The sequence below is a fragment of the Tenrec ecaudatus genome, chromosome 10 (genome assembly GCF_050624435.1).
Source record: "Tenrec ecaudatus isolate mTenEca1 chromosome 10, mTenEca1.hap1, whole genome shotgun sequence".
Classification (NCBI taxonomy): domain Eukaryota; kingdom Metazoa; phylum Chordata; class Mammalia; order Afrosoricida; family Tenrecidae; genus Tenrec; species Tenrec ecaudatus.
In genome coordinates this window covers 30,843,697-30,865,058 of record NC_134539.1, presented here as the reverse complement: position 1 = coordinate 30,865,058, position 21,362 = coordinate 30,843,697, and the positions used below count along the sequence as shown (strand labels likewise).

General features: G+C 47.5%; 1 protein-coding gene across 2 annotated transcripts; it reads left to right on the top strand.

The window, feature by feature from the left end:
• Nucleotides 1–1,220: 1,220 nt before the first annotated feature.
• On the top strand, nt 1,221–17,857 carry APTX (aprataxin). 2 transcript variants are annotated; one of them, XM_075560016.1, is made up of 8 exons: nt 1,221–1,298; nt 8,201–8,335; nt 10,052–10,098; nt 11,485–11,787; nt 12,370–12,429; nt 13,107–13,333; nt 16,344–16,447; nt 17,557–17,857. In XM_075560016.1, the coding sequence occupies exons 1-8, from the start codon at nt 1,289–1,291 to the stop codon at nt 17,709–17,711; spliced, it is 1,041 nt and encodes a 346-aa protein (XP_075416131.1). In that variant the 5' UTR covers nt 1,221–1,288; the 3' UTR covers nt 17,712–17,857. The 2 variants fall into 2 exon arrangements, with proteins under 2 accessions (XP_075416131.1, XP_075416132.1); XM_075560017.1 differs by having other exon boundaries at nt 1,225–1,327.
• Nucleotides 17,858–21,362: the final 3,505 nt, after the last annotated feature.

Below are 21,362 nucleotides of genomic sequence, written 5' to 3'. Positions count from 1 at the left end.
TGCTGCAGCGATGCTACCCTGGGCTTCCCCACTTCCTGTTGAGACTCTATTTTAAGTCTGCATCTTTTTTGCAAACAAGAGCACGGGTCTCTTCAGTGTTTCTGGGAAGATCCTCCCTCTGTCTTGGTAGCTTGGATGTCAGCATTAGACCATTGTGACTGATTTTGTTAGGCAGATAGGCAGGGATGGGATGTCCACTGACGCCTGCCCAAGAGAGCCAAGCATGAGAACAAAGGGCAGCATACTGCACATGCTCAGAGGCGTAGGTTTTCCTGCGGTGGGCATGGGTGGGCGCTAATCCTGGATCGGCCCACCTGGGCCAGGTGAATTCAATCCAGCCAATGGGGTCGATGTGGGGTCGTCCACCACACCTCCCCCTGGAATCCTTGAAAAGGCAGGAGCGAGGGGGAGGGAGAAGGAGCTGGGGAGAGAACTTGAGATAGAGCTTGAGACAGGTCTTTTGGAGGAGAACTTGGGAGAGAGATCTTTCCCTGACCCCAGCAGTCTCTGCCAGGCTGTATGGTTGGGAGGAATCCTATGGATGCCGCGTAAAACCTGAAACTTCTTTAACTCTCATCAAACTCACTTGGATCACGAGCCAGGCTTCGGCGTGAATTCTTTCTCGCGCAGAGCCAAGGACCGAGGTGTAACTCTAGCCTGGAGAGAGATCTTACAATTTCATATGGGAGAAAACAAGTGACCTATCTTGATCAAGAGACTCTTTAAGGTTTAGTTTCGTATTGCCTTTGAGGAAAACAGCAAATTCTTCTTTCATCCGATGTAGGAATTCTTCCACCTACGAAAATGCCTTTGGATAACTGCAATACATGACTCTTGGGGCAAGTCCTAGAATTGTCATAAAACCCAGTAAAACACTTCATTTCCTGTTTTTCTCTTCTCTGATTGCCCTTAGTGTATTAGTGAAGGCAGCACCCAACACATCCCGGCAGGTTTTCTCTGCCTCTCACCCCTCCAGTCCTTACTCCCAAACAAAGGGAGAAAGCCAGCAGGCCCGGCTGCGGGAAAGATGGCCTCGCGGAGGAAACGCCGAGATGTGAGGTCTCGGTCAAGTCCGACACCGAGGGGCGGGGCGAGCGGGCAGGCAGGTCCGGGCAGCTGCCAGGGCCCCGCTAGGCGGGCCGCGCCGAGAAAGGTCGTTTGCGGCCAGCACCGCCTGAGGCGGCCGTGGGTGAGACCCTCCCGGCCAATCCACGGAGAGGCTGACGTGACGTCACCCGCGGCGTTCTCCGCGACGTCATCGCGCAGCGCCGGAAGCGGGGCGGCGGGGATGCAATCAGGTGAACGTGTCAGGGTCGCTGGTCTCTAGGTAAGGCAGCCGCCAGCCTGCCTCGTCCGCTGGCCTGGCTGCAAGCGGCGACTTTGGGGCCTTCGGCTGGGGACGCGACAGTCCCTGCGTCACTGATGTGCCTTGTTGAACGTGTTCAAGGCTTCTTTCCCGGTGGGGTGGTCTCCGCCCGGGGCCCGCGGGCGCCTGGCCCGCCTCTTCGCTCCTGCGCCCGTGGGCCTTGTTGCAGCGCGGTTTGGCTTTCTGCTCCCCTTCTACTCCCGACACCTGCGCCTAGTTGCGTCGCCACACACACAAGCCGAGGACAGGCCAGTTAAGAGTGTGACACTGGCCTACCCATGAGGCAGCGCAGCTTGGCCGGAAGGACCCACCTCTCCGGAAACGGAGGAACTTACCTTGAGTGCCTTCCCAGGAGAGCTTTCACTTTCTAAATGACAGCGTCCCCAACGGGCCTTATGCGGTGTCCAGAAGACGCTGCCTTCTCCCCACACGTACCATTAGTTATACCCCGTATAAAGCAGGGATGTCATGTCCATTTGGAGTGACTGATGTAGGTTGCGGAGCCTTCTAGGAATTAGCCGGATTTTGAGACTCCTGTAGAGTCCTCAGAAGCAGGGTTTCTTAGGGGTGGCTAATTCACATTTGTGCCCTCCGCCTCAGGTGCACTGTCAGTGCGACTTTCCCCGCGACGCTAGCCCCTGCTTTTACCCTCTCTTTACTGTTAACAAGGGCGGGAGTAGTATTGAGGTGTGTTATTGAGTAGGATCGAGCTTTATTTACATACGTCCCCATGTAGGCCTAGTTATTAATATTAGTCTGCAGTTGAAGAAATAAAGGCTCACATACCTTGCTTCAGATCACACGGTGAACAGGTGGGGGAGTCAAGAATGGAACTCGGGCCGACGGGCGTCAGGTGCCTGCTGTAAACCTCTGTATTGTACTGATTTATCCTGTGTAATAAGCTCCCAGTCACTTCACTCTTGTTTTTACCTCATCGTCAATTTTATGGAGAAAATTGAAGTCATCAGTCCTCCATTCCCTTAGATTTCTGCTACCTTCTTTCCTGGTGTTGAATTTACACCTGTCTTTAACTTAGCCCTCTCGTGATCGAATTATTTTCTGCTCGGAATATTTTGGGTGAGTACCATGTGTTTTCAGTAATGGAGCTCACTGCTATTGAGTTGACTCCAACTCGTGGCAACCCTCTAGAACCAGGGTAGAGCTGCCCCCTGTGACCCTGTAACTCTTTCTTTTAAGTTTGAATATCTTTATTGTTAACAAAGTATCTTCTAACATTAATATTTAATACCAGTTTCCCTGGGGAAAGGGCATTTGGAGAACTTAGACATGTGGTAAGAACTGCACGAGAATGGGCATGCTTATTTTATGTTTAGGGTCATTACTTCGAGAACAGACATTATCTACATAGACTCTAATGACTTTCTATTAACATTGCTTTGAGGCCAATCTCATATGAACATTTTCAATGACACTGTAACTCTTTACAAGAATAGACAGTCTCATCTTTCTCTTGTGGAGTGGCTGGTGGTTTCATGGTGAACCCTGTAAGACAGAGTAGGATGGCCCCTGTGGATTTCTGAGGTTGTAAATAGAAAGCCTCATCTTTCTCCCACAGAGCAGCTGGTGGGCTTAAACTGCTGACCTTGTAGTTAGTAACACGCTGTGTAGCCACTATGCCACCAGAGCTTCTTCCAGTAATGGACGGTATACTGAAATCAAGGGGGAAAATGTTTTTCAGGTAATAATCAACTCTGGTGGTAGGATAGGTGGAGGAAGTCTGTTTTTCCAGATTCACACATTACACAGGTTGCTGACAGACATGAGCACATACTACAGCTGGGATATCAGCTTCCCAAGAAGCCCGAGAAGCTGAAAATATTGGTTGGTAACATATATCATGGGTCATTAACTGGTAAAAGTTAGCCTCAGAGGATGAGCTTTCTCCTTTGATCAGATGCTTGCTATGTGTCAAATATTGTTTTAAGTGGAGGGGATATACTGGTAAGTAAAAATAGAGCTTGTAGTTATGGGAGGGACGGAGTATATTGGAGATTCAGAAACACCCATCCTCGGTGCTCCCCATCATTTAAAAGGCTTCATTCCTGGACATTGGAGCTAGAGGCTGAAATAGGCCAAGCTGTAGTTTAAGGTTAGCCACATAAGCACTGTGCACTCACAGCTTCAACTTCTTAAGCAATTGCAATAGGGCCATCATGATTTTGCCACTTTGCAGAGAATAGAGTGAGTATGTGTTTGTGGAGGGCAGGAGGGGTAATTCCTTTTACTGTAAGACAGCCACCCTGCACCACTCCCAAACTGCATTGGCTTTTATTGTCAGGCTGAGTAGTCACCACATGACTTCATAAACACATACTTCACTTCTCAGTCCATCCTTGCCCTTGTCAGCTTCCAGCAAGTGCCAACAGATGCCTTGCGAACACATAGCGTTTAAAAGAGACCTGCCTGTAGCACCACTCTCATTTGAGGCTTCAAGCCTAAGATTGGAGATTTACGGCTGACTCCCCAGGCACTGCATCAGCCCTTCACAAAGACCTGCTGAAACTACCTTTTGGATTCTCGAGGGCCCACATTGCACTCACAGCTTCCCTGACTAAGCTCTGCCTGGATTCCCCTGCCAGCTCGCCTACACACAGCTGTCGGCAGTTTTCTCTGAATTCTGTGGTTTCACTTTACTGCACAGCTCAACACTTGGCATTTGTCGCCTGTTGATTGTCTGGCATTTAAACGTCTCCATCTGTTCTTTCAGCACCTGTGCCCGTTTAAATGATGCTCGGGCATAGCTTCTCACTTGCAGCCGTGGCCTGCCTTTGAGTGCCCTCGTATGTACCTTTCGGAGTGGGATGCCCCTCCCAATCCGTTTCCTCTGTATCAGTCCCCTTGGCTGCCAGCCCTGTCTTTCTAGAAGCCTCTCACCAGTCCAATTCTGGTGAGTTTGTACGTTAACAGTGGTGTGCTCACTCCTCTTTGCTTTTTAAAAAATTGACGTGGGTCAAAAACAAGAGAGAGCAAATGGTCAGGTGGTACATTTGACCTACCTTTAGCTGCCAGCACTGGCTTTACAATATCGGCTAGCGAGGCTAGCCACATCCCTGACTGTGGTCATTTGCACGACTTGGTCTTTGGAATTCTAAGTTCTAAAAGTCTGGTTTCTTTTCTTTCTATTTATGAGAAGTTCTGCCTGGATTGCATGCAGGCTCCATTCCCCAGCCAGGTGATGTTAGAGACTTAAAGCTTCTCTAAGTTTCTGGAGAGACAACCCAGAGATTCAGTCTTGTCCCTGCCCATAATACCCTGCTCCACTTTCCTGTTGATCTCATTCTCTCTGTTTCAGCTCTCATGACACTTTCACGCCTCATTTAAATTTACATGAGGGAGCTTCAAAAAGTCTGTGGGAAAATTCCATGTACGTTTAATCCCATTTTTCCACGAACCTTTTGAAATCCCCTCATAGATTCCTCTCTCCTGAGCTTCATGCTCATCGATCCCAAGTTTGACCATAGAATCTCGCACAGGTAATTTAAATGAATTCTGTTTCAATCTGAATTTGGTTCTCAACACACCTCCATCCCCATACTGTGTCTCCCTCAGTTTGGTGAACGGGCAGCTTCCAAGTTAGCAATCTTGGTGTCTCCTGACTCCTTTGCCATTCCCAAATGCAGTCAGTAATCGAGTCTGTCTTTGTAGTCGCTCCCAGATTTGTTGTCTTTTCCTTCCCCTTTGCTTGAGCCTTCATTCAGGCTTCATTTCCCTCCCTGAATTTTTTTTTTGTCTTCCTCTCTTCTACTGCTACCCACATGGCCATCAAGGTTGCTAATGAAAGCGGCACTTAGTCTGGCCATCTTCCTGCCCTCAGCCCTCTGCTTTCTGGCTGCTTCATCAGGGCTGCCCCTCTCGACATGGCCAGGTGGTCTACACACACTCATCCCCTGCTTCCACAACCGGGTCTCCAGTCCATCTCCACCAACCCCTGTGCCCACAGTCATGCCACATGACTGCTTTGCGCATGGATGCTTCCGAATGCCCAGAACAGCTGCCCCTCCAGGAGGATGTACACATTCACAACAGAATCTGTAGATCGGCAGGTGTTTTCTTTTTAAACTTTTCATTGTGAATTAGTCGAAGACTTACAGGGCAGATCATACACATTTTATTTCAAGGCATACATGTAATCCCTTTCGTGTATCCTGCCTGCTTCCTTCCCGTGTTCTGTTTCCATTCCTTGTGCTTCTGAAACTTCTGCCCTTGGGTAATGGTTGCCCTTTTGAGCTTCAAAATCTGATTATTCTAACATGTGGGGGGAGTTCAGTTTCAGATCTAAAGAGTGACTTAGGGCCATAGTCTTGGAGGGTGTCCTCCCAGTCTCTCATCTGACCAGTAAGCCTTCTCTCATTTGCATTTTACTTCTGTTCCTCCCACTCAGGACTTTTTTAGGGGGTGGAGGCGGTGGTATTGAATTAACATATCATACGATTCAATAGTTTAGTCATATCAAGAAGAGATGAACAATCTTCACCACAGTCAATTTTACAATATTTTCTTCTTTTCAGTAGTCATTGTTGTTAGCTTCCCATTTATCTCCCCCCCCCTCTTTTCATGTCCCTAGGTATTTATGAACCCCGTTACTGTCTATAGATCTACCTATCCTGGATTCAATATGCCAAAAAATCAAAACAAACCAGACCAAATTCAAAAAACTGAAACAACAATGATGACTAAGTAAAACGGGAAATTCTTAGAGAAAAAAAGCAGGAAATATTGAAAACTAGAACAAATGTGAAATGAGTTAAAAGGGAGAACAAATAAAAGGTGTTACATTCAAATCTGTCAAGACTGTCTGATAGCCAGGCTGTTCACATCGCTGGACTATGGCCAGAGGGGCGTCACCAGAGGCTTGATGCAGGTGGGGATCCTGCAGATGGATTTTGGGCTTCCCCCGCCACCCATAGCCCCCTGCAGACTGTCTGGGCAGGATTCCTCACACGATCCTTTTGAGAGCAGCGGGTGGTGGCAGTGGCACTGTCTGTTTCTTCTGGTCTCGGGGTTGTGGAGACTGGTACTCTTTCATTGAGTCTTGTTTCTCCGTATCTTTCCATTTTGGTCATTTTTCTTTCCTGTGGATGAGGAGAGACCGATAGTTGCACCTTAGATGGCTGCTCATGAGCTTTTAAGATCCCAGACTTAATTTGCATGTGTATTGTGACACTGTTCTGGCATATGGCAGTGAGAGATATTGTTCTAACATGAGAAAATTATGCTAATTCAAGAAGGGAAACCATCTAAAGATGAGTTGTGGCCCGAAGACCATCCTCTCTTCTCACACCTTTGGTTCTCTGGCAGGCAGTTCCTTTTCATCATTTAAAACGCAGAATACACAGCTCTTCCTCATAAACCTCTTTGGCACTCTCTGTAAGAGTCAGTCCTAATGCAGTACTTCTCAACACTGCTTATCATATCATATTATAGTAACTGGGCTAAGAATGTTCCTCCCCCCACCCCACCCCACCCCCGTACTCTACTCTGAGTTCCTTAAAGATAGGGACAATGCTTTATTTATTCTTTTGTTTAATTGTGGATACACACATACATATTCATATACATGCATATATAGAGACCGTGGTGGCACTGTCAGGTAAGTGTTTGACTGTTAACCATAAAGTTGGCATTTCAAGTCCACCAGCCACTCTGAGAAAACAGGAGGCTGTCTGCTCCCATAAAGATAGACAGTTGCAGGAACCCTATAGGAATCCTCAGGCTGTACTCATAGGGGCCCCCAGGAATCTGAATTGATTGAATTCGTTGGGTCTATATATGTATGTGTATGTATATGTATATGTATCCTCCTCACTGCCATTGAGTCAATGCTGGCCCATAGCAATCCTCAGGGGCTTTCTGAGACTAATTGATAACAGGAGTAAAAAGCCCCGCCTTTCTCCAGCGTAGCTGCTGGTAGTTTTGAACTGCCGACCATCCAAATCACAGCCCAACTCATGGCCACTCCACCACCAGGGTTCTCTACGTCTTATGTATAGCTGCTGTAAAATTCACGGTTTTATCTATAATTTGGTGATATTAATTTGCATTAACAGTGTTTTAACAATCATCATTACTATTTGTTTTCAAAACTTTACACCCAAATATAAACTCTTGCCCAGGAAGCAAAAACTCCCCTTTCCTTGCTCTCCCTAATCCTTGATAACCACAAACCTCCTTCTTGTCTCTGTGCATATTTCTCTCCTAGTGTTTCATATCAGCGGGAGCAAACAGTAGCCTTTTGTGCCTGGCTTATTCACTCAGCATACTGTTTCCTGGACTCATCCACGTCATAACACATTTCTCTTTCTCGTCCATGGCATGTGTGTCTTTCTCTGTTGATGGACACTTGGGTTCTTTCCACCTCTGTGCTCTTGTGAATCATGCAGCAGCGAACACTGGGGGGCTCTCTTTGCGGCTCAGCTTTCAGTTCCTACGGTGTACACCTGGGAGAGGAATTTCTGCGTCGTGGTCATTTTATGCTTACCTTTGTGAGGAATCTCCCCACTTTCCCCACGTGACTGTACCTCTGTTCACCCTTCAGATCATCAGCATGTCGTTCACACTAGCACATATCTGATTCGGACAGAGGCATAGCCACATTATCGCATTGAGCCCTCACCTCCGCCTCGTGAGGCCTGTCCTCTTGCTGCACAGCGGGGACGTCTAGCCTAGGAGGTGAAGCCTAGCCTAGGAGGTGAAGCCATGTGCCCTAAGGGGAGCAGCTGGTGAATGGCTGTTTGCTGACGCCAGGCTGTGGCCTTGTCCCGCGGGTGCTGTGCTTCCAGCAGTTTCGCTCACTCTCTGCCATGTCTCTCACAGTGATGATGCGGGCGTGCTGGCTGGTGAGGCAGGACAGCCGGCAGCAGCGAATCAGACTCCCCCATTTGGAAGCAGTGGTGATTGGGCGCAGCCCGGAGACGAAGATCACTGACAAGAAATGTTCTCGGCAGCAAGGTAACTGGACAGAGGAACGCGGAGATGCCCCGGCTTGCTTCCTTGAGACCAGATGCACATTGCCTGTGTGCTGTTGATGGAAAACCTGTCACTGATCTCAGGGACGGAACTCTTGGCCACACCTGGGCCCCATCCACCTTTAATTCTGTCTTCCTGTCGGGGTGGCGTTGTGGGGGTGGGGGGGTGTCAGGTGAGCCCTGGAGGCAGGCCGATGCCATCTTACTAGCCTGTGCTAATAGGACTGGGGCCTGCATCCCAGGAAAACCCCTTGCTGGACAGTGGGAACTATGCCATCTGAGGCTGAAACCGTGTCTGAGAAGCCGGAGGGACAGTTTCATCTTTTGCCCCTCAGGAAGCTGGTGTCTCAGTAAGGCTACAGCTCGAAGTGTCTTTTCCTGGGGTACACTGAAATGAACCCTGACCCCCAGGAAAAGGACCTACCACCTACCCTATGGTTTCCCTGTGAACGTCGAACCTCGCCCATACTCAGTGCAGCCACGCGTGCAGTGGGACCCAGCATTGCCTGCGGTCCTCCCACATGAGGACCTTGAGTGGGAGTCAGCCGTGCCGGTGACCGGCCCGAGACCCAGGTGCAGACACTGCGCTCTCTGCTCCCTGCCTCCCGCACCAGCCGTGAGTCTCTTAAGTCCTTCCCTGATGAGCACTTACAGCGTCTCTTTCGGGCTCCCAGGCTCACCCCAGACACTGCGCTCATGTACCTGAACCTGGGTGTTAATGTGATTTCCCCTTTAGCCCAGCATTCCTCTTTCCAGAACATTCTTTCCATTCCTCCGATTTCAGACCAGCTGACCTTGTCTTCCGTGAATGCATCTTTTCCCTCCTTCGCCGTTGAAGGAGTCAGATATTTTATCTAATCGTGGAAGCCGATTTAATCCTGTAATTTTAATCCTGTAAGAGGGATGGACCCCCATCCCCGGCTACCATGTTTGATTCCAAGCAGGCCAGGGACTCTGGGACAGGGTGACGGTAGGGGTTGGTTCCATGCGGTGCCTCAGAGAGATGCTGATGATAGGCACCCTGGTGGTGCCACTCTAAGCAGTGCTTAAAGTGCTTGGCTACTAACCAGAGGTTGGCATTCTAACCCCATCAGCTGCTCTGTAGGAGGGCGATGTGGCCCTTTGCTGCCATGAAGGGAAATCCTCTGGGCAGGACTCTGTCCTAACAGTGGTCGTGAGTCACAGTGGACTTGCTACCGGTGGGCTCTCTTAACTCCCATAAAGAATTACAGTCGCAGAAACCCACAGGGGCAGTTCTGCACTGTCCTATGGGGGTGCTATGAGTTGGAATCGACTTGATGGCAGTGAGTTCGGAGTAGAGCATTTACGATGGGGCATTTTATGGAGGATTTGTGTAGCAGAAGCACAGGCCTTGGGGGATAAAACAACGATGACAAACAAACAAGCTCAGTGCCATGGGGTTGATGCCGATCATAGCGGCCCTTTTGGACCGAGTAAAACCGTCCTGTGAGTTTCTCAGACTGGAACTCTTGATGGGATTAGAAAGCCCCATCTTTCTTCTGAGGAACAGCGGGTGGTTTCGAACTGCTGGTCTTGCCATGTGTCACCACTAGGCCAGGCCTTGGGGAAGCACCTGTCAAATTTCCTGATGGAGTGAGGCCTCGTCCTGTCGGGAGAACAGGAGCAAATGTTTGCTTCTAAGTGGCATTTACATGGAACCGTTTGCGATCTCTTGCAGTGCAGTTGAAAGCGGAGTGTAACAAGGGCTATGTCAAGGTGAAGCAGGTATGTGTATTTGTAATTTGGGTTTCCGGGTTACACTGGATGACTTTCTCGTGCTGTTGACTGTAGAGCATTCCTACCAGCCCATGGAAAGGTCTCCTTCCTCTTGGAGCTTGCTCCCACTACACTTGCTTTCTAGCAGATCTGGGAAATGGGGGAGAAACTGGCCTCTGCAGAAGGAATGCAGGCCCAGGGAGAGGGAGAGATGATGTTGTAATGAGGGCCATGAAAAGGGAGATGTGGTAGCACAATCAGCACTGCCATTCAGCCACAGTCCAGATTGACAAGGGTTGCGTGGGCCCCCGGGGGAGAATAATTAACCTGTCCTATGGTTAATAAACTTAGGAAACTGCTTCTGTAGGGAAATGAATTTCCAACTTCCTGTAAGCCAACTTACAAACGAACATTTGGAAATAGACCCTGATGGTAAATTGGGTCTATTATGGAAGGTGCTACTGCTATTATTAAAATTATTTTTGATAGAGATAGTGTCTGGGGTCTTAAAGGCTTGAAGGTGAACAAGCGGCCATCTAGCTCAGAAGCAAATAAGCCCACATGGAAGAAGCACACCGGCCAGTGCGATCACGAGGTGCCCAAGGGACCAGGTATAAGGCATCATGCAAAAAAAAAAAAGATATAAGTGTGTGTATGTATGTGTATATATGTGTATATGTATATATGTATGTGCATATATGTATATATATCATATTAAATGAAGGGGGAAGTGCAGAGTGGAGACCCAAGGCCCAAGTGTCGGCCAATGGAGATCCCCTCATAGAGGGGTTTAGGAGAGGAGATGGGTTAATTAGGGTGTGAGGTAGTATCGATGAAGAACACAGCTTTCCCCCAGATCCTGGATGCTTCCTCCCCCCAACTACCATGATCCGAATTCTACCTCGCAGGGCTGGATAGGACAGAGGCTGTACACTGGTACATATGAGGGTTGGAGGTACAGGGAATCCAGGGTGGATGATACCTTCAGGACCAAGGGTGTGAGGGACGATGCTGGGAGAGTGGAGGGTGAGTGGGTTGGAAAGGGGGAACTGATTACAAGGATCCACATGTGACCTCTTCCCTGGGAGAGGGACAGCAGAGAAGGGGGGAAGGGAGACTCCGGATAGGGCAAGATATGACAAAATAACGAGGTATAAATTACCAAGGGCATATGAGGGAGGGGGGAACGGGGAGGGAGGGGGGGGGGAAAGAGGACCTGATGCAAGGGGCTTAAGTGGAGAGCAAATGCCTTGAGAATGATTGGGGCAGGGAATGTATGGATGTGCTTTATACAATTGATGTATGTATATGTATGGATTGTGGTAAGAGTTGTTTGAGTCCCTAATAAAATGTAAAAGAAAAAAAAATTATTTTTGATTATTACCTCTCTTCTAGGTAGGGGTCAATCCCACCAGCATTGACTCAGTCCAAATTGGGAAGGATCAAGAGGTGAAGCTGCAGCCTGGCCAGGTCCTCCACCTGGTGAATGCACGTTATCCGTACATTGTAGAGTTTGAGGAAGAGGCAAAGAGCCCAGGCCTGGAAACACACAGGAAGAGAAAACGGTCAGGTGACAGTGATTCTCTGGAAATGGCTGGTGCCGAGGAATCTGAGCCAGGGACAAGACTTCCTCCCAGAAGCGACTCTGCCCAGTGCGCTGTGCCCCCTAAGAAGGGGGAAGACGCAGCTGCCACAAAGGTAAGGGCAGGGAACTTGACAGATGACGTGCAGATTAAATGAGAGGCCATGCTTGCTCATTTTGTGCACTGCCAAGCCCAGTCACGTGTAAAGAGCGATTGACGATGAGAGTTAGTCACCATAATGAGGGAGTAACCTTATTTGTAGAATGAAAACCCACTTGGCTGAATGTCCTTTTATTTATTTGCCCTTGAATTCCTGAAGGTAGAGCAATAATTAGAAGGTAGCCTTAACATTGAATCACTTAAAACGGAGTCAGTTGTTGTGTATCTTTAGAAGGTTAACCTGGGAAACCTTTCCTAGGCCCTATAATTACTATGCTGACATCACAGTGGAAACTGAGGCTGTGGGTGCCAGTGAGAGGGCACAGAAGACACGCACACTGGGTGGCATTACTGACCTCTATTTAGACACCCAGCTCTGAAACAGGAAGACAGTAGGGGGGGGGGCTGTTAGTCCTAAAAGGTAGATGGAAGCAAAGGAATCTGGCTAATTTGCAAAAACTAACCTCGTTTCCAAAGCGATGAACGGCAGCTATAGCTGGAGGCATTGGCCGTTGACAGCGCCCTGTTTATGTCCTAGGGGTCATTAGGCCACTGGAGTCAAGGGTTGAAGATTTCTATGCAGGATCCCAAAATGCAGGTAAGAATATATGTGCCATCAGGCTCTATTTCATGTTTTAAAATGACCATTCCACAGGGGCCACATCGACGCTTGTAGATGAAATCAGTTCAGTTTTTTGAAAGAGTTTTTTTGGCTGTTTGGTGAGAAGCAAAGGGCTTTTCCCGGTGGCAGTAAGGGAGCCACCTAAATGTTTTTGAAAGCAGCTCAGTATGTCACCTAAACGTCCCCTCACCTGGGTCTCAGTGTTGAAGTTGTTGACTTCCAGGAGCTTTTGACTGCCGTCTTGAGGGAAATAGTCATGAATCACTCTGAGAGGACTTTCGTTAAAATGAATGCCTGGCCCTTGGCCAGGTGCATGCATCACATTCCCCTCGGGGTGGAGAAGGTGCTTTGGATCTGGGCCACCAGCTCCAACGAGCTGTTTTGTGTTCTGCATCTTCCACGTGCTCCGGCTAGTGTGATGGTGGAGAACGCTGACTCTGGAGCCAACGTGACCTGGGTTTGAGTCCCAGACTTTCCACCTGTTCACTGTGCGACTTTGCACACAACACTCGACCTGTGTCTCCCATCTACAAGCGATCACACCCTTTGCCGAAGATGGTGGTGGGGATTTACAGTGTGCGGATCAATGACTGAAACAGCAGCATCTGGCACATGAAGCAGCTCAAAATGTCTGTTCTCTGTGCCTCTGCCAGGTTTACAAGGATGAGCAGGTGGTGGTGATTAAGGATAAGTACCCCAAGGCCCGTCACCACTGGCTGGTCTTACCTTGGGCCTCCATTTCCAGTCTGAAGGCTGTGACCCGGGAACACCTGCAGCTCCTGAAACACATGCACGCCGTGGGGGAAGAGGTGATTGCAGATTGTGCTGGCTCCAGCAAACTGCGCTTTCGCCTGGGCTACCACGCCATCCCTAGCATGAGGTAAATCTGTGGGTGGTGCCGGGGCATCCTGGTTCCATCCAGGTGGACCCAGGGAAACACTTTGTAGGTACTTAAGAAACAGCCAGGGCCCAGGGCCTGGGTGGTAGTGCACGATGCTTCTGAGGCAGCGGGGCACCGACTCTTCCACCCTCTGCCAGACTTTCTTGCATGCTTGAGTATCTGCTTCTGAGTGTAATTCCTTCACATCGAATCCCATATAGCTCTTTACTGCTCCCCAAGTAGAAGTCTTTGAGGACCTAGCATAGAACTAGATGAAGTCGCTGCATTTTACTCAGATGAAGACTTGTGGTCGGTGCCTTTTATCAGACATTTCCAAAGGCTCTGTAACACCCCTCTCTCCCTGCTCCCCCTCCCCCCACATGCACAAGGACCATGGGTCCAGAGGAAACAAACAATGGCTTCTATAGGGCAGCTTTAGAAACCGGAGATTTCAAAGAGATTCAGAGCCAGGAGTAAGTAGTCTGTGTCCTTTTGCCTCATGCCTGGGAGGAATGATTTTTTTTGGAGAATTCAAGCACGAGGGAGCTCCACAGTTCCTTCCCTATAAGCAGCAACAAGATCATTAGCCAAGTGGATGTCAGTGTTTTTAACCTTGATTTTTTTTTTTTTTAAATCACCCAATCCTGACATGAGGGCGGGAGGTGGGGGAGAGAGGATAAAAACAGGAGCTGATACCAAGGGCTCAAATAGAATGTAAATGTTTAGAAAATAATGATGACAACACATGTACAAATATGCTTAATACAGTTGATGTCTGGACTGTTTTAAGAGCTGTAAAAGTCCCCAGTAAAATGATCTTAAAAAACAAAATATTTCAGGACATTTAGAGACCCTGGAAGATCACTGAGGCAGAGGATCCCAGTTGTTAAAAATGACTTACACCGTTAAAATCTTAACAAACCGTTCTCAACTCTTAAAAACACCTCCCATTCCTGTTACATATTATTTAAGTTGATAATTGTGACTTAGAGTACTGGCCACTTCGCCCAAATAAAACCTCTGTGGCCTATTGCACATGCTTTCTCCCATGCCCAGAGGCTGTCCTTGAAGTGGAAGCATAACCTACAGTCAAATGCATCGTAAGATGATCAGTGTGATCAGTTTCGACAAGCGAGAAAGACAGTTGCTAATTGGTCCCTTATTTGTATACAGTTCTTTTTGTCTTTAGTCATACTGTGTCCGGTTTTAATACTGTTTTTCAAAGTTACTTAAAAGGTGAGCTCTTTTCTACCTCCCATGCCCTTTTTAGTGTAGTTCCGATACTCAATTATAATCCGGATCAGCTCCTTTGTTACTGCTTATATTCCATTTTGATTCCCCCCATGTACTGGTCAAATAGGATAATTTACTGGGAAAACGAGAAGCGTTACAGTAATTTCTGGATTCAGCGCGCTATTGGCATAGCGTTCTGTGGGGAAAAGCTGTGTGGGCCGTAGGCAAGTGGTTCAGGACCACCACCTTCCACGGTTCAAGGCCCATGGAAGCATGCTGATGGCTCAACCTCGGGAGCTGATGAAGCAGCAGTTGGCTCGGCTCTGCCTGAGATAAAACCGACACTTTGCCTCGTGTTCCCTGGCCAGGCTGCAGAAGCGGCAGTCTGCAGACTTAGCAGTTTCTTCATGTTCCCAACCTGGTCCTCCCCTCCTGTGTGTGAGCAGCTTGGCTGATGTATTGATGATGCTTTGTATACCCTCAAACGGTTGCAAAACTGTCCCTTTGTGTCAACTTGTCATGAGTTGTAGGCTACATGGCAGGAAGGCTACCTGCCACGAATAAAGTTCTGGGCCTTGCACCGTCTGGGCTCAATATTCTCTTACAGCACTCGACTTGATTTAACCTGTCCAAATGGAAACTCTTGATTTCTTTTCCCAAATCTGCTCATCCTCCACCTTCTCCATCTCAAGAAGTGGGGCCACCCAGGCTTTTAGGCCCAAACCCAGCTTAGTAAGCCCTGTGGGGCCGATCCCCCAATACACTGCAGCTCGGACTGCTGCTTACCACGTTCTCCTTTGGCCTGACTTGCCACAACCGCTTCCTAACCAGTCTCCCTGTGCCCTGCTTTCTGTCTCTACTCCTTCCTCACAACACAGCGAGCAGGGCGTGGAAATGTACAAACCAAGTCCTCTCACCCCCTGGTCTAAAGTCTCCCCATGGCTTCCCAGTGTGTCGATTAAAATGCAGATTCCTTGTCTGTTGCAAGACCCTCTCTGACCTGGCCTCTGCCTGGTCTCCCGCTAGTCGCTTCTTCACCCGCTACACTCGACCACAGTAATCTTTCTGTTCTTCGATTGCGGCAGGCCTTGTCTCGTTTAGGGCCTTGGCGCTTGTCCTCCTCATTCCTTGACACACACCGTCCTCAGACTTGGCGTGTCTGGTCACTCGTGCAGGTAAATCACTGCCTGGGAGAACCTTCTCTGAACACTCTTAGACAGATGCAGCCCCAGCCCTGGGCTCACAACATTCCCCTTTCCAGGTTTTGTTACTTCTTAGCAATGATAACAATGTGACATTTCCTTGTTTGTTCATTTGCTTATTTCATGTTTCCCCCATTAGATTAGGAAAGGGCAGAAACGGTTGTATTTATTGCTGTATTCTCTGTGCCTGGAGGAGGGCTTGACACTTTGTAGGTACTTAAGAAACAGTAAATATTATGAAATGAATGAATTGAATAGAATGAACACACTCCACATTGTGTAGACTAGGCGTCCTCAAACTGTGACCCATGGGCCACATGCGGCCTACCAAGGATTTTTATCCAGGCTGCCGGGTGTTTTTGCCCCGTTTTGTGTTTTACTTCAAAATATGATATGTGCAGTGTGCATAGGAATTTTTTCATAGTTTTTTTTTTGTGACTATAGTCGGGCCCTCCAGCGGGTCTGAGGGACAGTGAACTGGCCCCTTGTTTACTGTTTCCTGTACTGTTTGTCATTTTGATTTAGCCATGGTTTCTAATTGATTTAATGGTCACTTCTTTTCCCCTTTCCACTAGCCAGGTGCATCTTCATGTGATCAGCCAAGATTTTGATTCTCCTTGCCTTAAAAACAAAAAACACTGGAATTCTTTCAATACAGACTACTTCTTAGAATCCCAGGGTAAGTGTGTGAGGCCGGGTTGACTAGACAAACTCATCCAGTGACACTCGTGTAAGAAAGAGCTGTACATCAAAACATCCCAGCCCAGGCCAACTCAAGTCCCTAAGGCTATACGTCTCTCTGCAGACTCTCGCAGCCACAAGCAATGATACAGAGTGCCGGTGGGTGCCAAGTCTTGTGGATCCAATGAAGGTGGTAACATGGCAGGGCTCTGACAGCTCTCAGGGACAGCAAGCAGGAAGGTGAAGGCAGAGAGAGAGGGGGAGGTTCCCAGGACCTTCCTTATGAGAAGGCCACGCCCACAGGGAGGCACCATCAGGTGTGACCTGATCAACAGGATGAAAACCACTCCTACACTTGTACCCATCTTTCAGTTGACGTGAAATTATGTAACTGCCACAGTAGGCAATGTCCTTTGGGTTCTCACGTTGGCTTCATGTTCTCAGCTGATCTGATACTCAGTTGTTTTCCTAAACAATGACCTGCCCTCGGGACCCCCTGTACAGCTAGCTTTGTGTTCTCGCTAAGGCGAGCTCCGTTGAAAGACGATGTGGATTATAGTCCAGTGGTCTCAGTGCCGGGAAGCGGCCCTCGTGAGTGTCAGGGTCAGAGGTGTCCTGTTGCACTGGAGGGGATTGAAGGTTCCCCGAGGACTGTTGGAGTCTGTGAATGAGCACTGTCTGTCCCGCTCTTTGTCTCGTCTGCCGTCAGCTTCCGGGGTGCTCAGGGCTGCCTCTTGTCAGGACAGGACTGTGGACCCGAGGCAGGTGCCCTTTATTTTCTGGTGCAGACACCCTACAGCTTCAGCATGCCGGGTGGTTAGCCATGACGGCTGCCCTTTACCAAGGGCTGGCAAGGACAGCACTGGGTTGGCCCTTGACAGGTTCGCATCAATCACGTAGAGCGTAGCTGAAGACATTGCGTCGTCTCAAAGCGAGGGCATTCAGATGTAGATGCTCAGCAAGCCCGTCTTCCTGCTAGGAAGTCCAACCTCACTTTTCTGGGTTTTCCTCGGCGAAGTTTGATTTGGACCCACATTTCCCTTCTTGGTCTCTTAAACCATCCTTCCGGAGGAGCTGGGATCTGAACTTGTTTCCTCTCGCCTGCAGCTGTGATCGAGATGGTCCACAAGGCTGGCAGAGTGACGGTTCGAGATGGGACGCCCGAGCTCTTGAAGCTGCCTCTGCGTTGTCATGAGTGCCAGCAGCAGCTGCCGTCCATTCCTCAGCTGAAAGAGCATCTCAGCAAGCACTGGCCTAAGTGACCGGACAATTGTTTGGCAAGAACGCCGGGCACCTGTTTCGATTGCTTGTGAACTTTTACGTATTTCTCGAATTAAAACCTGCAGCCACTCCACAGCTTCCTCCCTGAAAAGAAAAAAACCCAAACAAAAAACGTGTTCTCTTCTTTTCTCCCCATGCCATTTTGTGACGCTGATCACGTTCTTGAGTCGTGGAACCATTCTCACTCATGTTCTGAGTTGCTTACCCTCCGCACTGCCCTTCTTAAGTTGCGGGAGAAAAGATCGGGCTTTCTGTTTCCATAAAGGGTTACAGTCTTGAAGCTTCTAGGGGAAGTTCTACCCTGTCCTTGAGGATCCCTGTAAGTTGGGCTGACGTGATGGCAGCATTGTCATATGACCCCATTAAGATAGGTCTTCAGAGAGTCTAGTGGTGTCAAAGCTGACACTTCTTTTCTTTTTTAACATTTTATGAGGGGCTCATACAACTCATCACAATCCATACATATACATACATCAATTGTGTAAAGCACATCTGTACATTCTTTGCCCTCATCATTTTCAAAGCATTTGCTCTCCACTTAAGCCCTTTGCATCAAGTCCTCTTTTTTCCCCTCCCTCCCTGCTCCCCCCTCCCTCATGTGCCCTTGATAATTTATAGATTATTATTTTATCATAAAGCTGATACTTCTTACTAGTGAATCAAAACTATCATTTGGTTTCAAGAAGACTTCAGGGATGTATTTTTGGCTCAAGGTTTAAAAATTATCCCAGAGCAGTAGTTTGAGGCCTCCATCTAACCTTCATGGCTTCAGGAAAAACGGAGTCTGTTAGAATCTAGGACTTAGTTTTGTATTTTCTCTTTTTTTGTTCAGATTCTTGTATGGAATCTTTGATCAAAATGTTTAGTAATGATGGTAGCTGGGCATCATCTAGTTTCTCAGATCTCATGTCAAAGAAGGCAGTTGTTTGTTGAAACACATTCCTTTTCCTTCTATTTCTTGATCCTGGTGAATAGAGACCAAATGCTGTGCCTTAGATGGCCGCTCACAAGCTTGCAAGACCCAAGGTACAATGAAGGTTCTAAACATGTCATTAGATTAATTGGGGTGTCTCATGATTTTGTCTTTCTGAGTCATACAGCATACTCCATAGGCCCCAATCAGAAACTCCAACTCAGAAAATCCACTCAGCGAACCATACTTTACCTTAAGAAACATCTGTTGCAGATTGTGTCAGGCCACGTTGTCTAGAGAAATCAGTGACATCTGTGTATAAGAGCTTTATGTTAGGAAGGAGTTATATATCCAGAAGCCAGCCCAGTCTAAGTGAAGCCCCTCAGTCTGATGGTAGTCTATAAGTCCGGCGGTGGCAGTCAGCTGGTTCCTGCCGGCTTGCCCCAGCTCAGCAGAAGCAATATCTAATTTTTTGTTGAGTTCAGTGAACCAGTTGTTAAATGGTACTTGTAATTAGGGTTCTCTCTAAGGTTGGCAGCTGGGCAGCTTCCAGTGATATGAAAATCACTAATTTCCTTACTCTTATTAAAAAAATAATTTCATTGGGAGCTCTTAAGAAATCATAACATTCCACAGCTCAATCACATCAAGCAGTATTGTACTATTGCTGCCATCAGTTCCAAACATTTTCTTTCTTGAACTCCTTGATCTCAGCGCCCCTTTATCTCCCACCACCCATGAACTCTTATTTATTGCCACATCATACACCATCGAATAGATGCTTTCATGTACAATTCTGTTGCTCCTCTTGAGAGGGGTTACACAGTCATCAGTGCTAACAGCTCCCCCTTCCCACTCCCTTACTTCCTGTTCCCTCAGGGAACCAGTACTCTTGTTACTGTTTCTGAAGGGTTATCTCTCTTAACTTTCATGTATCCAGTGATCTTAATTATACAATTAATTGTGTATGTTCTTATACACAATAAATATCCATAAATATAACTTGATTAATGATGTAAAACAAAAGCCATAGCAAAGGTCATATTAAAGAACTAGAGGATAGTTAAGTGTTTCATCAGTGATATACTGCACCTTGGATTTATCATCCCTTCCCCCTTCTGAGAGATACTGTCCAAATGACTTGCAGGTGGGTTTTGGGTCTCCACTACATCCCCACTTCACATTGATTTGGTGTTGCTTCTCTTTGAATTCAATACCTTTTCCTCTTGATAACCTTATTGTACTTCATGTGGGCTTTGTTACTTTCCTGCTAGATGGCTGCTTGTTTAACTTCAAGCCTCTAAGACTCAAGACTTATGGTTGGCACCATAAGCTTTCTTCATCACATTTTCTTATGCACCCATTTTGTCTTCAGTGATCATGCAGGGAAGGTATACAATGCCACATTATTAGAACAAACCGTTCTTGTACTGAGGTAAGATTTAAGTAGAGGCCCAAAGTCCATCTGCTTCCTTGTATTTGCATTTATATACATATATTAACAAATATGCCTATATTTAAATGCACATTTACACACACATATATACCTATACTTTCTTTTCTGGTTCTTTCTGCCCCACTATCATGTCTGCCCATCATTCACCTCAGGAATTTTCCTCTCCGATTCCTTACCCTTTTTATTTTAATATTTTAAATCATTTTATTAGGAGCTTATACAACTCATCACAATCCACACATACATTAATTGTGTAAAGCACATTTGTACATTCATTGCCCTTATCATTCTCAAAATATTTGCTCTCCACCTAAGCCCCTGGCATCAGCTCCTCATTTTCCCCCCTCCTTCCCACTGCCCCCTCTCATGAACCCTTGATAATTTATAAATTATTTTGTCACATCTTGCCTGTCTAACATCTCCCTTCACCCACTTTTCTGTTGTCCATCCCCCAAGGAGAAGGTCACATGTAGATCCTTGTAATCGGTTCCCCCTTTCCAACCCACCCTCCTTCCCTCCACCCTCCCAATATCGCCGCTCACACCACTGGTTCTGAAGGGATCATCCACCCTGGATTCCTTGCATTTCCAGTTCTTAGCTGTACCAATGTACATCTGGTCTAGTCAGACTTGCAAAGTAGAATTGGGATCATGATAGTGGAGGGGGGGGGGAAGCATTTAGGAACTAGAGGAAAGTTGTATGTTTCATTGTTGCTACATTGCACCGTGACTGGCTTGTCTCCTCCCTGAGACCCTTCTGTAAGGAGATGTACAGTGGCCTACAAATGGGCTTTGTGTCTCCACTCTGCACTACCTCCCTCATTCACTATGATAAGATATTTTGTTCTTTGATGCCTTATACCTGATCCCTTCTACACCTCGTGTTCGCACAGGCTGGTGTGCTTCTTCTATGTGGGCTTTGTTGCTTCTGAGCTAGATGACCTCTTGTTTACCGTCAAGCTTTTAAGACCCCGGATACTATATCTTTTGATAGCCAGGCACCATCAGCTTTCTTCACCACATTTGCTTTTTCAGATGAAATACATTTTTATTACCTTGTGTTTGTTCCCTGAGTAAACATTCGTTTCAGCTGTTTGTTACACCTCAAATTCCCACAAGATAATAAGTGAATTATGCAATTCCCGAAAGGGCTCAAAGAGCTAAAAATGTGTTCAGAACCACTGCAGTAAGTTCACTGTAAGAAATAGAAAGGGGTTTTTCATAACACGTTCAGGGAAGTTGCCTGTTTCTAATATTCAAACAC